The sequence below is a fragment of the Numenius arquata genome, chromosome 8 (assembly GCF_964106895.1).
Source record: "Numenius arquata chromosome 8, bNumArq3.hap1.1, whole genome shotgun sequence".
NCBI lineage: Eukaryota > Metazoa > Chordata > Aves > Charadriiformes > Scolopacidae > Numenius > Numenius arquata.
In genome coordinates this window covers 54943817-54966519 of record NC_133583.1, presented here as the reverse complement: position 1 = coordinate 54966519, position 22703 = coordinate 54943817, and the positions used below count along the sequence as shown (strand labels likewise).

Sequence of the window (22703 nt, the reverse complement as noted above, 5' to 3'; positions counted from 1 at the left end):
AAATGTTGTTTTTCTTTTAAATTATATCTTGATTTTACGCATTTTGTATTGATCTACAGCTACAAGCTCTGTGCACAAAAAGAACAGTCTACTTTCAAAACTGTTGAATGCTTTGACCTCAAGGGCATAGAAACTGTTGACTCATTGTTTTTACTGCATATAATATTAGTCCTTTGTCACATCCAGGGAATGACATCATCTTCTTCATTGTTAGCAGCAGGTTTGAATAATAGAAAAAGTGCAGCATTAGTTATCTGCTGTATTTGCTCTTAATAAATGAATGGATATCTGGAACCGAGATTCGGATTAGGATTTTTGAGTAACATTTAGAACAAGTTTGTGCCCGGTCCCTGCAAGGAGCTTCCCTCCTGCCCACCGTCTGCAGGGCTGGCAAGCTGGCAGGAGCAGGGAGCCTGCAGAGTGAATGTCACCGAGGGGACTGGCTCCTCTAAAGCAGTAAGGGGAGACAGGAAAGGAAGAGACCAGGCACAGAATGAAAGAGATCTTTTCTTCAGGGTCAGTTTAGTAAAAGGAATCCCTAAACTTCTGGGAATCATATTTCCCTGGAATCTAAAATTGTGAAAGGTATCCTCTGAAAATAAGTCATCTCTGTGACATGCTGAAAAAAAATGGGAAGTGATTATCTTCAAAATGCACTAGGAGAAGTATTTTGGCCATTCTGAATTTGTATTCATGTCTATTAGTCTTCTATTCCCTATAAGTAAAATGTCTTTGTCCTATTCTCAAAGAGTAATTCCCTATTCGAAGTATTTGCTTACGCCTGCCTGCTGCGTGGAAGAAGGATACATTGGTAATCAGGCTACTGGAAGTCTTCTTTGGAGTGGTACACCACCTTCTTCTATAGGATTCTGCAAATTATTTTGTGGTGAGGAAAATTTTAAGTGTTGCTTCTTGAACAGTAAAAATTCACGATGAAATAGTTTACACCAGGAGAGATTCCTTGAGAGTCTGATAAAATGCCAAATCCTAATCGGTCCCTATTATCCACTGCCTTTATGTCTTCCCAGAAAAATGTGATATATTTAACTATAAAATTATACCTTTGTGGTCTCCAAAAGATTTTATACCAAATCTAAGTTCCTGTGTTAACAGTCTGAACCAAACTGGACTTTGAAAAGTTGAAATCCGTACAGCTGTGAGAGAAGGGCAGAGGCAGCAGGCTGGGAAAGTTGGAGGCAATGGGTTAAGGATCCGGGATTGCTTAATCGCGGAGGCCCGCGTACCGAGAGTGGACTCAGACAAGGGGTACACACATGGAAATACTTCCTAGAATGCCAGAGCTAAAAAAGAACAAACAAACCACACTGTAAAAGATTAAATTCAGACCCACTGACTTGGAAGCAGCAGGGACCTAATGTATTGGCCTTTGTGCAACAGACTTCTCTGTGCTCCTGCAGGTAGTGACAGCTGCCTTGCAAGGAGATGGTTCAGGTTTAAGCAGGTGCATGTGTCCCCATTCCCATCCCAAACTGCTGTTCCAAATTTCAGGCTTATCCGTTGTGAGAAGTAAAAAATGTTACGCTTTTTTCTTTATGTTTCATACTCTCTTGCAATATGAACCCTGACTTCTTTTCTCAGCCTTCTGTTCAGCCCACAGTTCCTCTTCAGTCAACATTTCTAAAAGATCTTATGTAGCATGAATTTTGGTGAGGCTAAATCAGCTGATTTTCCCTTAACCCTGTTTAGAAGAGGCTTTACTTGGACAAAAGCAATAATGCCAGCCATTTCCCTTCATCCCTTGAAAATTACTGGCCACCTCTAAAGAACTTGGTCTCTCTTTTATGTCACTGTCTGACAACTCGTCTGAGTTAAACAGGTTGCTGTGGCCAAATTAAATGCTTGGGAAACGGACCATAGAATTAATTTGCAATAGTGAGTTGTCTCAGCATCATTTCTCTTCCTCTCGAGGGGAATGCTGGCTCAAGCAAAAGAAAAGATTAACGTAATAAAAATATTCTAAAGACATCCTGTTAATTGTCCCAAGCTCAGATGGCATTGTCTATTCTTCTGTTGTACATAGTCAGCAAACAGTGTAAAATTCAGAATTTCTTCCCACTGTGAAAGTATAACATTTGCTACAGGATAATATCTGTCTTTCTGGAAAGTGGGTGAAAATGTGGAGTGGCAGAGCCCATTTATGAATATAATAATAGGACTTGTTAATTTTGACACACCAGCAACTTTTATGAAGAGACTAGAGGTATGTGAACAAAAGGAAAATTGCAAGCAAAATAACAGCAAATTTTGGAAAAAGAAGGAAATATTTTTTCTTTGAATATGCAAATAAGGTTTTCCATGTTTGTTTAGGGACAGAAAAGACTTGAGGTTTTAAGTTCAGCCAAAACAGATGCTTTCATTTACAACTACATTTGAACGGTGACCTTGAATATCAAACTCGGTGACAGCAAATCTTATTTTTAAAGTAAGTGAATATATCCAATAAAACTCAGAAATATCCACAAATGACTGGGTGAAGCACAGCTTACAGAAAAGTGAGATGTAAAGAGTATGTAATTCTCTTTTTGCTCTAAAACGTCCTTTCCTCAAAATGGATGAAGTCTGACTTAAGGCATTTTTGCTTAGATGAAAATAGTCATATAATATGGAAGAAAATGCAGAATGTTATTTGCTTCGATTCATGTAAACTAATCGGGCTGAATGATGGGAGAGTCTTCCTGTAATTCGGAGCACTACTGACTACTATGCATGAAACAGTGTTCCTCCCCTCGTAAACAACTCGAGCTTTGAATATGTATCAGTGTAGAAAAATAAGTGTTGACTTATTCACAGATTACTTTTTAGGCACTGGATTCCCAGAAATGTATAACAGCATCTAGAAGCAAATGAATTTGTTGGTATCAATCAGGTTTTCTTTCATTTTTTGGCCTTAAAGGCACCTCGATCTTAAAAAAAAAAGTTTGTCATTTTGAAAAGCAGAACTTTTATCTCCACTCTGATGCTTACTTCCTTACTTCTTCCAACACAGATTTTTGACATAGATGCAGTGTGCCGTATTTCATTTTCTTTCAGACTGCCAAATAAGATGTTTCCTAATATTTTATCAAACAAGCAGGTTCTCTAGAAGAGGCTAACTTGTTCTCCTGCTTTTATTATTTATATACCTTTTCAAAATGAAATATTTTGAATGAGACACCTTCTTTTCACGTCCAGCATGAATTTCTTAATTCTGTCATTCTGCAGGACAGTAAGGAGAGAAAATAAACCAGATGTTTTATCAGATTGTGCCTTGATCAGATTTTTCTGTGTTCTCAAAGAGAACAGTGTGGAGCAAGTAAAGTTCCTATGTTTTTAGCTTTGAAAAGAAATTAAAGACCCAACACTAAGAGCAGAGTTCTACTCATCTTAAAAAAAAAAAAAAAAAAAAAAAAAAAAGTCATTTTTCTCTACCATGGTTGTATCTGACCATTTAGGATCTCCTGGTATTTAATCTCCATTAGATGAATTGGGAAAAACTTATCAGTAGGAGACAAAATACAGGCAGAATTTCACCCACCATAATACTTCCTATCTCTGCCCGTCCCTGAGTGGGTGATGAAAACTGTAACTCTGCTTCTGAGTTCTTAATCGTGGCAACCTAGGAAATACTGACACTGTGTTAATTAGGTACTAACCATGGTGGGAGAGGTGTGTGAGCCTTCACGTTAGGGAATTTCACTGTCTTTGAAGTATAAATTGAAATGAATAATGTTAGTCACGAGTTCAAGGTGGCCATGGAAGTCAAAAGGTTGTGGTAGAGCTTGTGTCTTTTAATAGACAAGTAGGTAGACAAGCTTCTGGCCAGACAAGAAGTAATGTTGCCCTCCTTGTGTGATACTCTTGCTATAGGCAAAGGATATTGCAGATTTTTTCTGAACATTAAGTAATCCAAGAAAACAATAGGACTGTGAAAATCCAAAAGTTAGGCTTTAATTCTTTTCCATCTCCTTTATTACCTTCTCAAATTATACTGCAAAGAACCAGAGACTAGACCTCTGGGAAAGCTCCTCAGTTCTCTGGGGGAAAGTCTGAGGAAGATGTTCTTAAAAACAATTTACTATTTAGTTTCCTCAGTATGGTAGAAGCTAGATACAGCTCTGCTGGCTTCTCCACAGATGCTTCCCATTTATAAATGGCACCTAATAACAAGTAAGCCTTTTGGAGACATTTGAAAGACTTCTCAGTGCTCCAAAATAGCCAGTATTCTCATTATTTAAGATACATACCCAAACTGATTTCTCTCTCTCGGTGCCTCCAGTGTAAAATTATTACATTGTCAGAAATAAATCAAGTCTAACTTGGGGTGGAGGGGGGGGAAATGGATTCCATTGTGTGTTTCATTTTGTACCATTATGAAAACGGTATATTAAATTCAAATACTTCAATTGTACCATTAAGATGGTGTCATTACGTGGCTTGCTAATTGATAGGTTATTCAAATGAACGTTATAATTTTAGACTTCTTAGAAGGATCCATACGAAGAATTTCCAAAACACAGAGAAGTGAACTGGGTGTTAGGAAGGAAAAACATTTACTGAGAATATTTCCTAATGCATGTCACTGAAAAATCGTTACATAACTGCTGTGTGCATTCCAGGACTTGGTGCAGTCTATTTTTAATACCTGGTATGAAAGAACTTCCTGCTAGTTTTTCTCTTTGAAGGCTGCTTTGTGGTTCATTAGATCATGTTTTCAGGCCAATTTTTTCTGCTATCCTTAAACCTCACTTTTCCTGCTTAAAAAAAAAAAAAAAAAAAAAAAAAAAGGTGAAATTGTATCGAATGCAAGAAGATGCTGAGCATAAAATATCATTGAGAGTGAGGTACGTTATGTGAGTGTTGCAGTGGTCCCAGAACTAAGCACTGCCAACTCAGGCTTAATATTAAACCTGAAAAGAAATCTGAAGATGTTAAACCCATGCACTTTTAAGAGAAGCGAAAAAAACCTCTTATGCCAAGCAACAGCACCTAGCATGAATTTTCAACTTTGTGTTTATTAAGCCAGATTTTTTTTAAATTAAATTAGGGAAGTTTTAATTTCATGCTATTCTCTATACAGTGTTATCGCAGGTCACAGTTTTGACCATTATTTATATAACCATGATCATTAACATAAAGCATTTTGCTTAAATGCAACCAAACTTCTTCAAACATAGGCTATGCAAGATACTTCAGACTATTTTAACTGCACAGAAAGTTTGCAGCATTACTGTAATTTTGCTGTTGAGATCCTAGACAAAGAAAGGCTGCTAGAGATGAAATGGCCAGAGGGGCCACCGTTTTCACCTCCTCTGACTTCCTGCAAAACAAAGGCCACAAGGCTTCCTGAGTTAATTTCTTTTCAAGCTAGAAGGCATCTTTTAGGCAATCGTGCAGTCAAGTGAGAGCCAATCCACTAGATCTGCTAAAAAGAATTTAAAAGTGTTAATTTCATAGATAAAAAAATAATGACCGTACTTGCAAATTAACAGGCAGTTGGTTGTATATTACAAAGGACTTCTTGTGGCTTTCTTGCTCTCAGCCATAGAAGAGAAATGGAATGACAATTTTAAATGCAAAATAGCATTCAGTGGTAATTGCTGCCGTGAACCTACTCTTGAAATCCCTAGCAGGGAGGCAGCGGAGCATTTAAGTCAGATGACTGAAGCAGGTAATACCCTCAGCTGTCCAACCTGCCCCTCTGACATACGTCACCATTGCCATAAAAGGGAGGTTTTGATGTATAGAGCAGCTCCTGAACTGCCTCAGGTTTCAGTTTGGTGTACGAAGGCAAAGAGCAGGCTATGGGAGATGTGGAGCACCTTTAGGGGCCGTTGGGTTATGCTCACCCTGGGGGCTGTCATGGTAAACTGCCCCAAGGAGAGCGTGGGGACGGGGGTACCTGCTCCACACCCCAGGTTTGGTCCGTGGGCACATGCGGAGCAGAGCCAGGGTACTTAGGAACCTCACAGCTGAAAAAATACTTGGACTTCCCTTACTGTTGCTTTGATGTTCTCCCACCTGGAGCAATTCCTCTCCTCCCCTATCGTCTGCTGTCTCCATAACGTCTCGGCTCCACAGAATACTTTTTGATCATTTATTTCTGCGCTTCTGTAGATCGTTCAAGTTGGTTTTGTTACCAAAGAAACTGCTCCAGCCCTCAGTCCCAGTGCTCCCAGTCTCACTCCCAGCACACGCCTCCTTCTCCCTCTTCATGTCAGAGCACTCTGGATCATAACCTATATTTTCAGAGGAAACATCTTCACCCAAAAATGTGAAATCTAAATTCTGCTTATTTCAACAAAGTTGTTATTAAAAAATTCATTACAGGTCACTTTAAAATTTTCCACATTTAAGCCAAAGTAATGGAACTGCTCTGCTTAATCTTGTCCAGTGCTTCATAATAACATCTTGTTTTCAGTTGCTTGGGCTGGTATTTTCCAAGCCAAGCATCTGCCCCAGGTTTAATTTTTGGCAGTTTCCAGCTAAACCACTGTACTCATTTTCAAGAACAAGGTTAAAAAAATATTTTGCCCATATTAAAAAATAATAATCTGGTTGCTTCATTCAGAAGTGCCGGTATCCCTACTTCTCTACAGAAGGAATTTGAAATGGAACACCTTCACTGGTCTAGTTTCATCCATGTACCTTCTGAGCAGCAACTTGGAATTTGGCAGCGCGATTGCTGTAGTTTCACAGATGTGCATCCAAATGTAACAAAGTTATAAGACTCCATAAAATCTCAGTTTGCACGTGATCGGTTAAGAATTGTTAGCTTCTGGCAGCTAAATTTTCCGAAGATCAGCCTGTGCTGAGGGAGCCCGTCCTGCCTTCGGCTGCTCTATGGCCTGCAGGCATCACGTACAGCTTTCTTGCAGAGCAACCGAGTACGCTCTTTGCAGTGGGGACCAAGCAGCGTTTCTCCGCCATCTCTCCTCCTGCCTTCCTAAGAGATTACCACCTGTGAGATCTTGGTACCCTCCTGTGCGCAGTGTCTCCCTTTCTTCTGGTACTGCTGAGGCAGTGAGAAGAGGAGGATGGATCATGAAGATGGAAGAGTTTGGGATGAGGACTGTAACCAGCAGAGCACGAGAGGGAGGGGGAGATGAAGGCAGTAGATGCAAGGGAGACAACTATTACTGACCAGTACTAGGACTTCTCCTAGGACATCATAGGCAGAAATCAGTTGTGGAAGCAGTTTAATGAGTCTTCATGACTAGGAAAGAAAAAAGATGAAGACACCTGGAGTACTGCATCCAGCTCTGGAGCCCCCATAAGAAGTACATAGAGCTGTTGGAATAAGTCCGAAGGAGGACCATGAAGATGATCAGAGGGCTGATCTGCTATGAAGACAGGCTAAGAGAGCTGGGGTTGTTCAGCCTGGAGAAGGGAAGGCTCCAGAGAGACCTTATAGCAGCCTTTCAGTACCTGAAGAGGGGCCTACAGGAAAGATGGGGAGGAACTTTTTTATCAGGGAGTGTAGCGATAGGATGAGAGGTAATGGCTTCAAACTGAAAGAGGGGAGATTTAGATTAGGTATCAGGAAGAAATTCTTTCCTGTGAGGGTGGTGAGACACTGGAACAGGTTGCCCAGAGAAGTTGTGGATGCCCCATCCCTGGAGGTGTTCAAGGCCAGGCTGGATGGGGCTTTGAGCAAACTGCTCTAGTGGGAGGTGTCCCTGCCCATGGCAGGGGGTTGGAACTCGATGATCTTTAAGGTCCTTTCCAACCCAAACCATTCTATGATTCTATAATGAGATTCTGCCAGGCAGTGGGAAAAGGATATGATATATGAGGTAAGGAGGTTAATAAGCATAATGGAGATAAAGATAAGATGCCAGGGGAAATAATTAAGAAAAAATAAGAGGGTGGATGTGGAGATAAAGGAAAGTAAGAGATGAAAATAGAGCGTGAAGAGTGCAAGAAGGCAGGAGCCCAGGGTTGGAGGGATGGAGAGCAAGAGCTGGGAGTTACCTGAAAACAGCACAGAGAAAGAGGAGGCAGGAGCCAGGCAAAGGGAGCGTTAGTTGAGAGCATCGAGGCAGCGGGGGACTGTGAGGGCAGAGTGAACTCTCAGAGCAGGCTGAGTTTTTGAGTCAGACATCAGTGCAAATTGTGATTTATCTGTAATGGTATAGGAATAGGAACTGGGTACGGCTAGCATCTGTAGCCACACTTCTTTTCTTGTTAGAGAGCTTCTTTATCAAGTATTCTAGATCTTTTGAGCCGGAGCTCCAGAGTTAAGGTGACCGTATGTCGCTGTCTGTTTACTTTTCAGGCTTCCTCTGACTTTATTAACAAAAACATTTGAAGTGCCTGAAGTGCCATACGCTGCTTTTTTAACCACACTAAAAAAAAATATTTCTGCAAAATAAATTTTAAAAAATATTTTAAGTAATTTTAAAATTATAGGTAGGGCTGCCAGCAACGCCTCTCACTGGCAGAGCAACGCCAGGCCCTGCGCTAAGCTTGGTGGCCTTTTGCCGGGGGTGTTTGTCACCTAAGAGGGCCTGCACCATCACCGCAGTCATTAGGCAGGCTTCATCACAGGGATGAGCAGTGCTGCCTTGGCAATTTTTTTCTCCTACCAGCTGGAGACACGGGAAGAGAGAGGCAGGGAGGGCCGAGTGTGCCGGGTGGCCACTGTGTGCCCACGGGCAGAGCAGAAATGGAGGTCACTCGAGCAGGAGACAGGGGTTGCAGCAGCTGGAGCAGGAGGTGTCCTGCCATGGTACTGTTAGAGCTGCAGAGACACCGGAGTTACACTCTTCCAGTGATAAAATAGGGGGGAAATGGTGATATTTGCCTCTAACGTGATGATTGAGCTTGCAAGCTGGGATTTCTTTAAGATAAGTAGCAAACGTTTCCCCAGAAGCAGCACGTTTGGTCTGTCATGTCCTCTCTCAGCTGGGAGGCAAGCTTTGCAGAGCTGAGCTGCTTTACTTTCCTTTTGAGAATGAAAGTAGCACTGCTGTCAGAGATAAAGTTGTTGGTGTGTATCAGGTGATGGGAAAAATCACTCTGAAACTGCAAATGGTCTGACGTACATTTATTTTTACATACTTGGGAGTTGCAAGTGTTGATTTGCTGACTGTTCATCCGTCTGACAGACGGACAGCTTAAAAACACAAATTGCACTCCTAATAACAACTCCTAGGGGTAAGGCTGCTGTTACTACTTGGTTCCTCCTAAAGATTAAGCAGAGCTCAGAGCTGATACATTGACCTATAGCTTCCGGAAGCAGCTCCCCGTTCGGATTCTGACCTACGTCCCGGCTAAAAATGCATTCAGTCCTTTCTTAATTTGTAATAGATACTTGTGTACATTACAAAACCATCTCGCAATTTGGCAAATTAAGTTGTCTGTGGTTAGCTCTGGAATTGCAGAGATATTGCAGTGCAGTGCAGCATTGCATAACGAGCTCCCCCAGACTTTGCCTTACTGGAGTGAGTAACAGCAACCCTTATCTCCAGCCAGCATCAGATTCATCCCATTTTTGAGAAAAAGGATTGGTATCAAATATACGATGGGCACGTTATGCCTTGTGGCTGCAATGTTTTTTCAATTAACTTCTGTGAATATACCACAATGAAAAGTGTCAGCTTTTTGCCTCAGAGGCCTATAATTAGATTAAATGAATACAGTTAATTATCTACTATCTTCTTTACACAAAACAATATGTTTCTATAAATTAAAATGCTCGTACAGGAAGGAAATTGTTGTTCACTCCAATAAATGTATATAAAATGCTGGAATACTGTGAATGTGTCACAGTGTAGCACAGCTTTTTGTCTGCAGCCCTTATTTTACAGGAGCTAAAGCAAATTACTTCTGAAAGATCCACATACACCACACTATTTAGAGCATATATGTTGGTGCAAGCTGGTGATATTATTAAAAGTTGCAGTGCTCATGAAACAAATACACTTTTCTCTTTAGCAGATGTTCTCTATAAAATTCCCTTGAAGAGATTAAATACAGCTTTGTTTGTGTACCTACAGTCACACCCTCAAGGACTATGGTATGTCCAGATACAAAGCTGTTTTTTCTAGCAGAGTGTACTTCTCCTTTCAGAATATTTAAAAAAAAAAAAACAAAACCCTGTTCTGTAGGAAGTATTTACAATTAACAGCTCGGTTTCCAGGCCTGCTGGTATTCTAGCTAGCGTAGACTGAAAATCTGCCTGTTCTCCAGCGTTACTAAATATAAGCAAAAGTTCGGGACCGATCAATACCCTCCCATCCTGGCATCCCTGATTTAGGAGCGCAGATATTCAAACGGGGGGATATCGCCTCAGTGGTTACATATCTGAAGCAGAAAGCACTCTTTTTGATTCGACAAGAGTGCATCCAAATGTCCTTATTTCCATCAGAATAGATGTTAATAACTCAAGGCCTAAACATACGATCCTCCCTCACCAGAAAATTACAATTAACTTTAGCAGAAGCCCTTATTCCGGCCTGCAGTGTACTCTGCATAGAAATGCCATGTCTGCCCGGGATTGGTCCTGGGTTTCGTTAGGGTCAAACCCTGGGAAGCTTTTGAATCCTCAGTGTTCCTACAGGACATGGCACTGTGCTGTGGTTCGTGCTGTGTGAGTATCTTTTCCCCTAAACGTTCATTAGCTCCCTGTATCAAAGACTTCATTAAAATATCATTGTGTGGATAATAATCTTAATCCTGAGGAGCGAGGAGGGCTGTGTTGCCGTATAAATGCTGCCTGTTTCCTGCTCTCGGGGTGTAACAGGAGAAGAGAAAGACCATCTTGATAGGCACTATCTGCTGAAGGAAAACTTTCACCAGGAGCTGTGAATTGACTTTAACCTTTTAGTGGCTGCACTGTGAAGCAAAATTTTTCCTGCTTCCTACCCAGAATGAAGCTTTTTGTTTAAAATACTGATAAATACCGGTGGCCCTCCTAATTACTTCTACAAATATCAGAGAGCAGTTACAGAGGAACAAAGAAATGCAACTGGAAACATGGTTCAGTGGTCTTGTACTTCCCTGAAAAGCTGATTATACTTTTGGCTGATTCAGTTTCTTTCAGAGGGAATTTACCCTTTTTGGCAGTTTGAGTTTCAGCAGCGCTGATTGGACTAACGGCAGAAAATGCATCTTGGGCTGAGGAAATTAACTCAGGGTCCTCTCTGTGTCAAACTGAATTTTGCCAGCGAGCTCTAGATTTTGTCTTTTAGCCCCTCGGTGTCCCTCGTTTTGTAGGATTCAGAAGCCATTTTAACGCTAGTTTAAAAATAGAGACATTTCACTTATGCTTTTGCAGGTGCCTTGCCCAATTCCCTGCTTTCCCTGGATGATTTATCTTTTGGGATAAGCACTAATGAAAGGTCAAGGTTATTCTAAAGAATCCAACATACGAGTTCTCTTCCTCGTAGTTCCTGAAGATGAACTTTGCACAATTATAGCTGATAACTGTGCTGAAAGGTAATTCAAACGTCCTGGGAAATAGTACAAAATAGTACGAGCAGTAGCTTTAGCACTGGGAAACCTCCCTGGTGATTTGTATTTAGTGCTTCTTCAAAATGCAAGGAGCCATTTTACCACTCAGTGCCATGGCAGAAGTTCATTCCTTTTTCTTGTTTTCGTGTGGGGCTCTGTAAATGAGGTCTGCAAGAGCAAGGCTTGGCACATCTGGCTATCAGAAATGTGCCTTGCAGTTTACATCCGAAGATAATTTCCTCGCCTCTGTGACACAGAAACCAAACAGCGTGGATTTTTCCCCCCCCTCCTCCCTCCCTCTCTCCCTCCCTCCCTCTTTCGCCTGGCTGCAATTTTCAAATGTAGCAAAAGGTCATAAAAAGCTCCGGCTGGGAGCTGGGAGATACACCTTGCTTCCCTTTTTTTTTTTTTTTTTTAAGGAAACCTGGAGACAAACCTGCCTCTTTTTGTCTTCTGGGAGAAGATGCTTCTGCATCCCTGAAATCTGGGGGTGGGGAAGGCAAGCCCCGAGCTGCAGCGGGCAACAGCCACAAATATGTGGCATAAGCATCCCCCCGCGCAGATGTGGGTCCCTTTTCTGTACTCACTGCGGCTGGGGCGGGGGGTTCGACGCCATCGGGGTTACGCTGAGGAGGCTCCGGTCCCGACGGCGGGGAGAGGGAGGGAGGGAGGAAAGGGAGGGAAAAAATTAAAAAAAAAAAAAAAAAGAAAAAAAGAAAAAATAAGAAGAAGGAGGGAGGGGGTGGAAAAAAGGCGCAGTGCAAGTTGCGAGGAACCGCGGCGGCGGAGGCGAGGCGGGAGGTGGCGGGGGTGGCCGCCGGGGTTCCGCGGATCCGCGGCCGGGCGCGGAGCGCTGCGCGGGCCGGCGGCCGCCCCCGGGGCCCCGGCGGCGGGGGGCCGGGGCGAGGCGGCGGCGGAGCCCGGCGGAGGAAACTAAATAAATAAAATCAGACTGTTATTTAAGGCGCGTAAATTTAAAAATATTTGGACAGGAAGAGAAAGGGGAGAGGAGCGGCAGGAGAGAACTAACGGTTTCGGAGCCGGGCGCCCCCCCCCGCCCCGAGCCCGCCGGCCCCGCTCCCGGCCGCGCTCCCCGGGGGCCGCCCGACCTGCCCCGCACCTCCGCCGGCCCCGACCCTCTCTCCTCCCCGGGGGATCCCGGCGGAGCCCTCCGGGAGCACCGACATTTTGAATGCGTGTGTTGTGGGGCAGGCTTCTCTGAGGCTCGGTGAGAAATCTTCCTTTCTTTCTTTCTTTCTTTCTTTCTTTCTTTCTTTCTCTCTTTTCTCTCTTTTCTCTCTTTCCTTCCTTCTTTTTTTTTTTTTTTCCCACCCCCCACCCCCCCGCCGGGCACAGCCTAACAGTCCTCACAAATAAGTGCAGCAGCTTCCCTCCTCTCGCTTTTTCCAGGGAATTTCAGCACTGTAGTGAATAGATAATAACGTGTGGTTGCTTCTGGCTGCCCGGTGAATTGCCAGGTACGTTTGTGGAAGAGACCCTTCTCTTTCTTTTCAAAGCTAAAAAGTGGGGGGTTTCCACTGTTTTAACTCTTTCTTCATGTGAAGAATGCAATGGCGTTTCCCACGACGCCAGTGTCTTATCCCACCGTGGAATAAAGCATTGATTTCATTCCTCTCCCCACGCTGAAAGCTGGAAATAAAGTCTTTTCGGGTACTTAACCGTGCAGTCATTTATTGCGCTGGCGACCGGGCTGAATTCACCTTCAAATACTTTATAATTTAGGCTCCCCTGGGGAAGCGCAGGGCCAGCGTTATGTGCCTGCCTTGTCCCTGCGCCTCTCCCCCTCTCTCCCCCAGCAGCCCCGCAGCGGCTCTTTCACCCTCTCACGGGTGCTGCCGCCACAGATTCAACCCTGCTCCTTCCCTGTAGGATCCCTTTTAGGATCTGCCCCTTTCCAAAAGGAACTCATCAGCCCCCGCCGTTGTTCCGAGGGCGATTTAGAAACAAAGGTCAAGTGTAAGAGCTTTGCTCATCCGTGTAACTGAAATAGGGGAGAGGGCTCTTTCCCCAGAGCTGTGTTCTCCCGTAGCCCGGGCAGCACGAATCCCGGTGCGGCTACATTTTACACTCCCTTGCTTCACATTTTTCTGTGCTTGCCGTATTTGTTTCTATTTATACATCTCATCTCGGTACTATATTGTTTACCGCCCGTTCCTGGGCTGCTGCGGGGCAATCTCGGCTCCCGCCTGGGAGGTTCGCTTTTCAGTTGGTTTATGTCTCAATAAACGCTCTCAAAAAACATTTCGTTCCATCTCACACGCGCTGCAGTTTTGTGTCTCCGGGTCAATATTATTGTCGACGTTTTCATAAACGTGGGAATTTGTAAAACTGGACTTTTTTGATGTTACCAGACTAGTGGGGGGGAGGGGGATCACAGAAGTAATTTCTGAAACCGCATCCGATATTACAACCTTTTTTCGGTGTAAAGATTCCCTATTAATGAGAATCGCTTGGCATAATTTTCTCCTCGCTCAGTTAATGTAAAAACCCCTGCAGGAAAGCTGTCCCACAGCACACCCCAGCAGCGAGACACTTTTTATCACCTACAGAGCCGGTGAGGTGTCGGTAACCCACCAGCTGATTTCTTTCTTGGGTTTCCCAGAGGCTTTTTGTAGTAACTATTAACTTCCCGGGGCGACAGAGCGTAATTTTCGCTTTCAAAGTATCTGACTAAGACTTTCAATTTATAATATTGTTTCCAATGAATGGAGCGGCTTATAGATAAAATGCAGCCGTAAAAGCAAATAAAACGTACCTTTAAACCAGACTTAATACGTCCCGTGAGTCACCGGCTAAGGCTATAGGCATGATCGTGGTGGAACACGTTCTGGCTTTAAACGCCAACCTCTGGCATGCCATAAAAGCCGCTATTTCTCACTAGGCGGGGCATTTTTCTCGGGAAAGCAGTTGTTTTATGAAACCCCTGCTTAAACTTCGGCTTAGCGTAAATGAAATGCTGGTGGAGCATCAAAACGGGTCTGGGATGAGGGTGGGTTTTTTTTTTTTTTAGCAACGCAGGTGAAAAATAAGCGAGAAAGACGAATATTACCTTTCGGGGTTCACCTCTGCCGTGGCAGCGAATGGGAGAAATCCTGGCGGCAGCACAAGAAGAGTGCAGGGCACTAGTTGTGCAGAAGGAAAAAGATTGGAGCATCCTCCAGGACACGAGGAAAGGGAGGCGGATAGCAACAGGGAATGGTTTGGGTGACTTCACCTCGAGGACCTGCGGATTACGTTGCTCGGTTTGAATATTTCAGATGGTTTTAGTACTCTTTCTACCGGGCGTTTTGTGGGTTATTTCCCCAAACATGCATCCTATGTGCCGTGCTGCTTAGATTAATGATCTCTAGATCTCTCCTGAACAACAACAACAAAAAAATGATAACAAAAGGGCGCAAAGCTTCATATTTCACAGAGGTTTTTAATCAGAAAACACAGCAGTGTGACAGGGCGTATAGTGAACGTGACAGACAGTTTCAGCGAATTACTTTTTACTCGAAAACGGTATTAACTGATTTTGTGGGGCTAAAATCTTTCTTTTGATGTTGTTTTGAAGAGTTAAAATCTAAGCTAAAGTACACCCGCTCCTCTTTTAAGTGCTATTTTCAGTACTATTCATTTTGCATTGATTTGAAACCTTCTATTTCGCGAAATTAAATTTTAGACTATTCAAAATAAAGCACTTTAAGCTGCCCATCTGTCCAGCAACTAGATCCTGTACAAATGTTAGAAGTTTCATGCTAAACTCTTTCCGAAACGGTGCTGAGCATCTCTAGCTGGAGAGGTAAATGAATTTGGGTCTCATGAATACTCTCAACTGTATTGCAATGGAAAATTTTCCATGGTTAAATTGCGTTTTAGGTGCAAGCAATAACATAGCTTCCCGAATATTAAAACGTGTTGCTTCCTAAATGTCACAGCATTCAAACATTCCTGGTTTGTGAGATGCATCTACCATTAAAATAGTTTATTACCAAGCAAAACAGAAGCGTTGGTGGAAAGCAAATGTTTCTTAAAGAGCATCTAAGCTGCACTCAGCTTATGAAGCGACCAGAAAACTTGTCTTACAGCCTTCGTGTCCTCTTGCCTCTGACAATGGTTCTCTGCTGCTTGTTTTGAAACTAGAGAAGCCGCCTTGTTCCGTGCACAGTAAACGCGAACTACTAAACTGAGCTGTTTCAAATCTCTGGCAACCCCAAAAAAAAAAAAAAAAAAGAAAAACGCCACTTACACCGGCACACTCTGGCAACTAAACTCAAAACCAGCTTGGTGAAAGTTTAAATACACAAACGGGGAAAGGGCCATCTACATTTAGAAAGTAAGTGACCTACTTCTACGAGCTCTTGTTAGTGTTAAAATGCAGCTATTTCCCAAAGCCTCTAAGCGCTATCCTCTCTCCTCAGGCCAAGCAGCCTTCGCCTTGAAGCTCTGCCTGAGCAGGCAGTTGCAGGTTACCCCTTAAAAAAAGCTGTTTTAATCCAAAAGAGGACTTCAGAATCTTCAGGGGGAGGAGGGGGGGGGGGGGGTGTAAGAGGAAAAGAGGGAGTTGCGTTGAGAGGTGGGAGAAATCCCAGTAAGCTAATTCTTTTTCTTAAAAGTCCAGCAACATTAAGCGTGTGAATATGTAGCTCTTGTATTAATGACTTATAACGAATGACTGAAAATAAATTGTAAAACTTCATACTGGAAAACTAAATAGGAGCAATCAACACAGATATGGCTGAGTAAATGGAAGATGTAAGAAATTGCAGGGAGCGTGGATTTAAAACATTTCCATTATCTAAAAACCCACCTCTAGAAATTTTTTTGAGACTTATACTACCAGCTGTTCAAAAAAAAAAAAAATATATATATAGAAGCAAGGTTGCAACAAATGTTATTAAAAAGGAGAGAAAAAAATATAAAAAAAAAAAAAAAAAAAAGAAGGCTGAAAGCCTTAATGTCCAAAGGAGAGCACGTCCGAGCTGGATTTAATTCCTGTCTTCAGGGAACAAGCTGCTGTCCTCCAAGAGCTTCACCACGTCGGATCTCCTGTAAAGCTTGGCCAGGTCGTAGGCGGTGGCCCCTCGCTTGTTCTGGTGGCCCACCCTGCACTCCGTGCGCTCCAGCAGAAACTCCACCACCCGCACGTGCCCCTCCCGGGCGGCCAAGTGCAAGGGCAGGTTGCCCTCGTTATCCTCAATGTTAACATCAGCTTTAAACTCCACCAGAGTCTGCAAAGTGTCCAGAAAACCCTCTCTGGCTACATCATGAATTACAGCGAAACCAGTACTGTCTTTCAGATTGGGGTCTGCACCGTTAATTAGCAACCTCCTGGCAATTTCGGGGTTCCCGAGTTTCATTACCTATGAAAGAAAAAGAAGAGTTGAATTCCGCGGGGGGTGTTTGCTTCAGCACTGGGTTTAGATCCTCAATTCTTATCTCTGGCTTTTGTCACGGCTCAATTCTCATTTAAAACAGACAGAAGAGCCCCACTAGAAAACTAACGATACACCAGAACATCTAGTTTTTATGCATTTTTTAACTAAACTCGGTGAAAATGTGAAAGATGCTATCATTTCGGTGGTAACAGCTTTCTGTCTCAGAGAGATTAATGGCTGCAACAGGCGGTGTACAATGGGGACATAATAACTTATTATTTTTTTTTTTTAACGCGGGTTATCTCAGTTTCTTAACATACAAAAATTAAGTGAGGTTCGGTTTTATTTGCCTAAGTATTGACACACCTTTGCATTACTGTTTAATCTCGTTAAACATCAAATATAGGGTCTCTGAGGAACAGATATTTTACCTCAGCAACAGTAAATGTAGAATGTGTTTTTATAAGCTTTCAGGTGTTTACATTGTCTGTGCATTATCATAAAACAAATATTTGGACTGTACCATAGTTCTGTCTGCTAAGAAAAATAAATGCTAGAAGAAATTTTTCTCCCCAATATTTGTGTTTCATTATGTCACCCAGAAAGGAGAAGTTAAATGGAATGTTTCAAAGTTCCAGAAGTTTTCTTCTAAAAACAGTATATTATATTATACTTTCATAATTACACCATCAGTAAACTGTGACTATATTCTGTTGTTAAAAAAATCCCTTTTTAAAAAAAAAAACACACCAATAATTGGATTTTCTGACTGTTCCTCTCGGGAAAAAAAAAAAAGCTACTTAAATTTTCTCAATTGCATCATAAAACTATCATAATTAGAACGCAAATCTCTCTTATTTGGGACTTAACAGCTTGCACCGATTTACCCCAAATTCCTCATTTTTTGTTTTCTCAAAGAGTTTCAAAAAATGAACACGGTAATGTATAATCTCCAGCCTATAGGCAGCATTTTCCTGTTCTTGTAATTAGCCTCATGATAAATGTCAGATTCGAAAAAATACCTTTCTTATTTTCTTAGAAACGTCCACACATTGATTTGAAATATTGGTTAAAAAAAATTATCTGCATAAATGAGCATTACAGTGCATTAGATTTAGCATAATGTACAATTTCCACGAGACATTTGCTGAAAAACTCTCCTGGTGTAAAAATATGCATTAGGCTTTTTAAGAAAAAAAACAAGCTGTAATAAATAGAATTGCTGCAGCGTTTGGACTGTAAAGCAGCCCAATATATTATATCTACAGAGAAGAGCAAAAGTGCAGATAAGACAGGCTGGGATTCAGGGAAAGAGATTTCCCTGTGCCCCAAGGTTTCCAGCTCCGTATGTGCCACTTCTTTCACTTCTGACTAGAGATGGAAGCGATGTAAAAGAAAACAAGAGCATTGTGATGTCTCTCTCTTTAGTAAAATCTGGACATTTTGGCCCCTTTTTGAGGGCCCAGGCTGTATTATTCGTGAATTCAAAACATGTATTTGGTTTAAGTGGGAGTTTTCTGTGTTCAGGCTGGGGGACTGAAGGCTTCAGTTAAAGATGCCAGGGGGAGAAAAAAAGCATATGAAGAGGTGATGCTATTGGGACGTGGGCTACAGCTGTACAGCAATTGCCCTTTATTTTGCAAAGTTTCACTTGGGGGGAGGGAGGCAAAGAAGGAGAAAGCATTAATTGAATTAACCTGACGAAGAGCATAAGGGCAGGACATGTATTTGAGGCCTGCATAGGTACACTTCGTCAGGAGTAAAAAGTACAGAACGAGACAAGCCGAGCTGTTGTTTATTTAAACATAAATGCAAAGGAAAAATATAAATTCATTTGTATTAATATAGGGGCATTCTCTCCGTTTTAATTGAGAGGGAGATTAAGGAGAGGTTATCTCAGTTGTGGAGAGTGTAGTGACAGAGAAGCTCTTTCGAGCGTGGTCATGCACCCACAGCACATTTCGGGATGATACATATTGAAAATAAGTCAACAGATTCTCCTGTTTTGATTTTTGTTGTGGTTCATTAACTCAGTTATGATTAGGCAGCGATAAGAAGCATTGTTAGGACACGGATGCTTGTTTAATATAGCTGGATGCTATGTCATTGTGTAAAATATGCCTTAATTCAGGATACGGACAGTTAGCTGCTTTTAGAAAAAAAAATAAATACATTACTGTAGGACAAATCGGTTTTCAGCCCTTGTCCCGAGGATAAATCAGCTAGCTAAATGTTTCCTGCTTTCTTAAAGAAGTTAGTGTGTCTAAGTTTTTAAATTTAATCCTTTCACTCTCTTAAAAGTTGCTGCAAGTGCCTACACTGCCATGCGATGCCCTATTTAGGTGTTAACAGGGCAGAGAGGAGCTCACAGATCTTCAGCTTCAGGGAAATCGTCAAAAAAGGGTCATTCCTGCTTTTTTAGCAAGAGGTGCTTATTTTCCAGCTCTAACATTTTGATGTTAAGCCAAAAAAAAAAAAAAAAAGAAAAAAAAGCTGTAAATATCTCGAGCACATTTGCAACCTCTATGCTGTTTAAAAACCCAATTTCAGAAATTATTTTCATGCTTTCGGGGGAGGGGAGGAGAACAGTTAACAAACGATTTTTCTAACGTGTGAAATTAAAAAGACCTATAGCTCCACTTCCACATTTCATTACTTATACCTTAAGTACAAATAACCACACTTTCCCCCCCCCCCCCCCCTCCGGATTTATAAATCACTTATTTCACTATTCGGTAGTTATTCTGGTCTTTTTGCCATCATTATCCGATATTATTGAAAGCAAAATCTTTCATCAGCTCCAATAGTGAGCAGTTGGAAGAGTTCCAACTCCTGCCTGCACGGCCACACACTTAAAAATTAGGACATAGCACCCTATACGATGAGAAAGAAAATAGCTGGAACCCGTGCCCTGCTAGCCGATCAGAAAAAGCCAATTTTTAAAGCCTTAATTATGAATGAAAATGCAAGTGGTTCAGCTGGAACCCTAACTCCTCGGGCTAACTCTTAACGTACATCGAAGGTCCTTCGGTTCCGAGCAGCATGCTTCCTAATGAGAAAGGTCATTCCTCACAAACAGCGTCTAAAGGAAAAGTACCATCCGCAGCAGCCCCCAGAACCGAGACAAGCCACGATTTAAAAACATATTGCGGGGGTGGGGTGGGGGGGTGGGGGGAAGGGGGGGGGGGGGAAGAGAGGGAGAAGGAGAAAAAAAGAAAAAGAGAGAAATCCTAAGCTTCAGAAAACAGCACATTTGTGTTTACAGACCTGCTATGAAATCCTGCTCACCTAAGCTGATTTCTTTTCATCTCAGCTCTCTCATTCCTTGCCTCTTCCCCACGAAGTTAACAAAATATTAGCAAACTCGCAGCCCGTTTGACATTGAGGGTGATCCCCGATTGAAATAATGGTTTTGACCAGTTTTATTTCAAGTACGTCATTTTAGGGAGTTGGAGCCACTAAAGTTATAAAATATGGCATCCAACGAGTTTGAAAAACCACTCGAATTTCATCCACCAGCCTGTTTCAAACGTTGTCTTTTTTGGAAACCCCGGGTCACGTAGGTACCAGTGATGAAATATTTTCTCCCTCTCTGGATACCAACCTGCAGCGCAGTCCTCCCAAATCCATTTTGTGCATTGACGTTTACATTCTTTTGCAACAAATTAGTAAGTTGCACTAGGTCCCCCTTGGCAGCCGCGGACGCCAGCTCGTTCCCAGAAGGCTCGGCCATTCTTTAGGGTGACTGACGATCGGAAAAAAGATGAGATTTTTTTTTTTTTTTTTTTTTTTTTTTTTTTTTTACCCAGGCATGGCATCGGAGACTGACAGAAGGATTGGGATGGTTAATCTTCTGGAGTAGACCTTGTAGTAAATACTCGTAAAAAACCTCCTTGCCAAGAGCCCGCCCCTAACTCACACGTGATTATTCAGCAAAACTGCAGCTCCACTTGAAAGAAGATTTCTTTGCTTCCACATATAGAGTAACTCCTATTAAAGACTTTGGCCACTTTCGGGGGGAGGGGGGGGGACAGGTTAATAGCTATGCAATATATCGTATATGTTATAGGTAACATATATACACGTACACCGGAGACTCACTCAGACCTGAGATCTTTGAAGAAGAAGACAACCCACCCTGTTCACAGTCGGGATCTGAGACTTTAGCAGCAACAGCTCGGAGGAAAAGTCTTCTGTAGCAGTGTGCATCCACTCCCGCTCGGGAGCCCCCCTTTCATCCCACACCGCCGCCTCTAATCCGGGCCGAGCAGGGACGAGAAGGACGATCCGCGCCCGCGGAGGGCCCGGCGCGGCCGCGGCGGCTGCCCGGCCACCCAGCTGGCTCCCTCGGCGCTCTCGCTTCCCGCAGCAGCAGCTTCACTCCCGCCGTCCCGCGTAGCCTCCGTGGGCGCGATCCCGGCCGGCGGCCGCCCCCGCCGGCGGCAGCGGCTCCGGAGCATCCAGGAGGGCGGCGGGTCCGCGGGCGGCGGCGGCGGCGGGAGGGAGGCTGCCGCGAACCGCCGCCCGCGCTCAAGGCGCGGAGGATCCGCGGAGCGGGGCCGTCTCCTCCGCTGGCCCGGGGCCCCGCCGCCGCTCCCCGGCGACACTCTCGTCCCTGGCCCCCGGGGGGAGCGGGGGGCGAGCTCGGGCGGGGGCAGGGGCTGCGGGGTGCCCGCCGCTGCCCCGGCCCGGCTCCGCTGGGCAGCGCAGTGACAGCCGCCGCTCGCCTCCGCCTTCGGCTCCGCGAAATGAAGCTGCACTTGCCGGTCCGCAGTCACTGCCTCCGCCCGCGACTTTGCGCTCCCCCTTTTTTTTTTTAAGCACAAACAATCGCTACTTCTGTTTCCTACGGACACGAAGCCGGTTTCTCTCTCTCTCTCTCTTTTTTTTTTTTTCCTTTCCCCCTTTTTTTTTTTTTTTTTTTTAACCTCATCAGCTTTTTTTGAAAAGAAAAAAAATTTGAGCGCTTTTTGAGTTGAAACACCCGCCCACATTTTAACGGCAGAGATTTAAGGAGGCGCGGAGGAGTTACGGCCCCGGCCGGGCAGGAAGGCCTGCAGCGGCGCCCGCCCGCCCCTCGCCCGGCCCCGGCCCCGCCGCGCAGGCCCCGGTCTCGGTCCGGCCCCGTCCCCGCCGCTGCAGCGCGGTGCCCCGTGTCGTTCCCCTTGTCCTGCAGCCCGGGCACGGCACTGCCCCGCCACAGCCATGACAGTCAGGGCGCTTTCAGGAGGAGCGCTGCTGAGGCCTGAGGTGGGGGGGTGGGGGGGAGGAGGAGGAATAGAGGGGAGAAATGAAAGGAAAAAAAGGAGGTTTTAGCACCGGGAAGCGCCGCGCCCCTGCGGGAGGACCGGGGCTCGGGGGGGCGGCCTCCCGCCGCGTCCCTCCACCTGCCCGCCGGGGGGGGGGGAGCGGACCCGCACACGGTCCCGGTCCCGCCGCCCTCGCACGGCAGCCCGCGGGGCTGGGCAGCGAGCGGGCTCCTCTCCCTGAGGACAAGGTCAAGGATGAAGGGTCAATGTCGAGTTGTCTTAACGGTGGAAGGCGACGGGCCACGGCAGGACCCCTGGCTTTCCGCGCTCCCGGTGGCCTTGATTGATTCGAAAGTGCCATTTTGAGGGGGAAACGCACCCCGCCACCCGGACGCCGTGAGGGCTTCGCTGCTCCTTCAGAAGCGAGGATGGTACAGGACGGAGATTTCATTGCCCCTTCTGCCTAACAGCATTTAATGTCTTAAAACGGCTTTAACGGCCGGGTTGATTTAAGTTTCGGGGCCCCCGGGGCGGCTGAGCCTGTGCCGAAGCGAACCCTCCGAGAGGTAAGATGCAATGTCACGGCTCCCTGATAAGCAGAGGCGGTGACCCGCCGGTG

At 44.2% G+C, this 22703-nt stretch overlaps 1 protein-coding gene across 1 annotated transcript; it reads right to left on the bottom strand.

Annotated features, from left to right (window-relative positions):
* Positions 1–14878: 14878 nt before the first annotated feature.
* On the bottom strand, positions 14879–20568 carry CDKN2C (cyclin dependent kinase inhibitor 2C). Its single transcript, XM_074152660.1, has 2 exons — positions 20440–20568; positions 14879–16820 (listed from the first exon to the last, which is right to left on the bottom strand). The coding sequence occupies exons 1-2, from the start codon at positions 20566–20568 to the stop codon at positions 16446–16448; spliced, it is 504 nt and encodes a 167-aa protein (XP_074008761.1). The 3' UTR covers positions 14879–16445.
* Positions 20569–22703: the final 2135 nt, after the last annotated feature.

What these genes read in the sequence shown, in the direction of transcription:
- CDKN2C (XM_074152660.1), bottom strand. Translation starts at nt 20,568, where the DNA reads ATGGCCGAGCCTTCTGGGAACGAGCTGGCGTCCGCGGCTGCCAAGGGG. An exon ending in TTGGGAGGACTGCGCTGCAG is followed by an intron (nt 16,821 to 20,439) that starts GTTGGTATCCAG and finishes TTTCTTTCATAG; the next exon opens with GTAATGAAACTCGGGAACCC.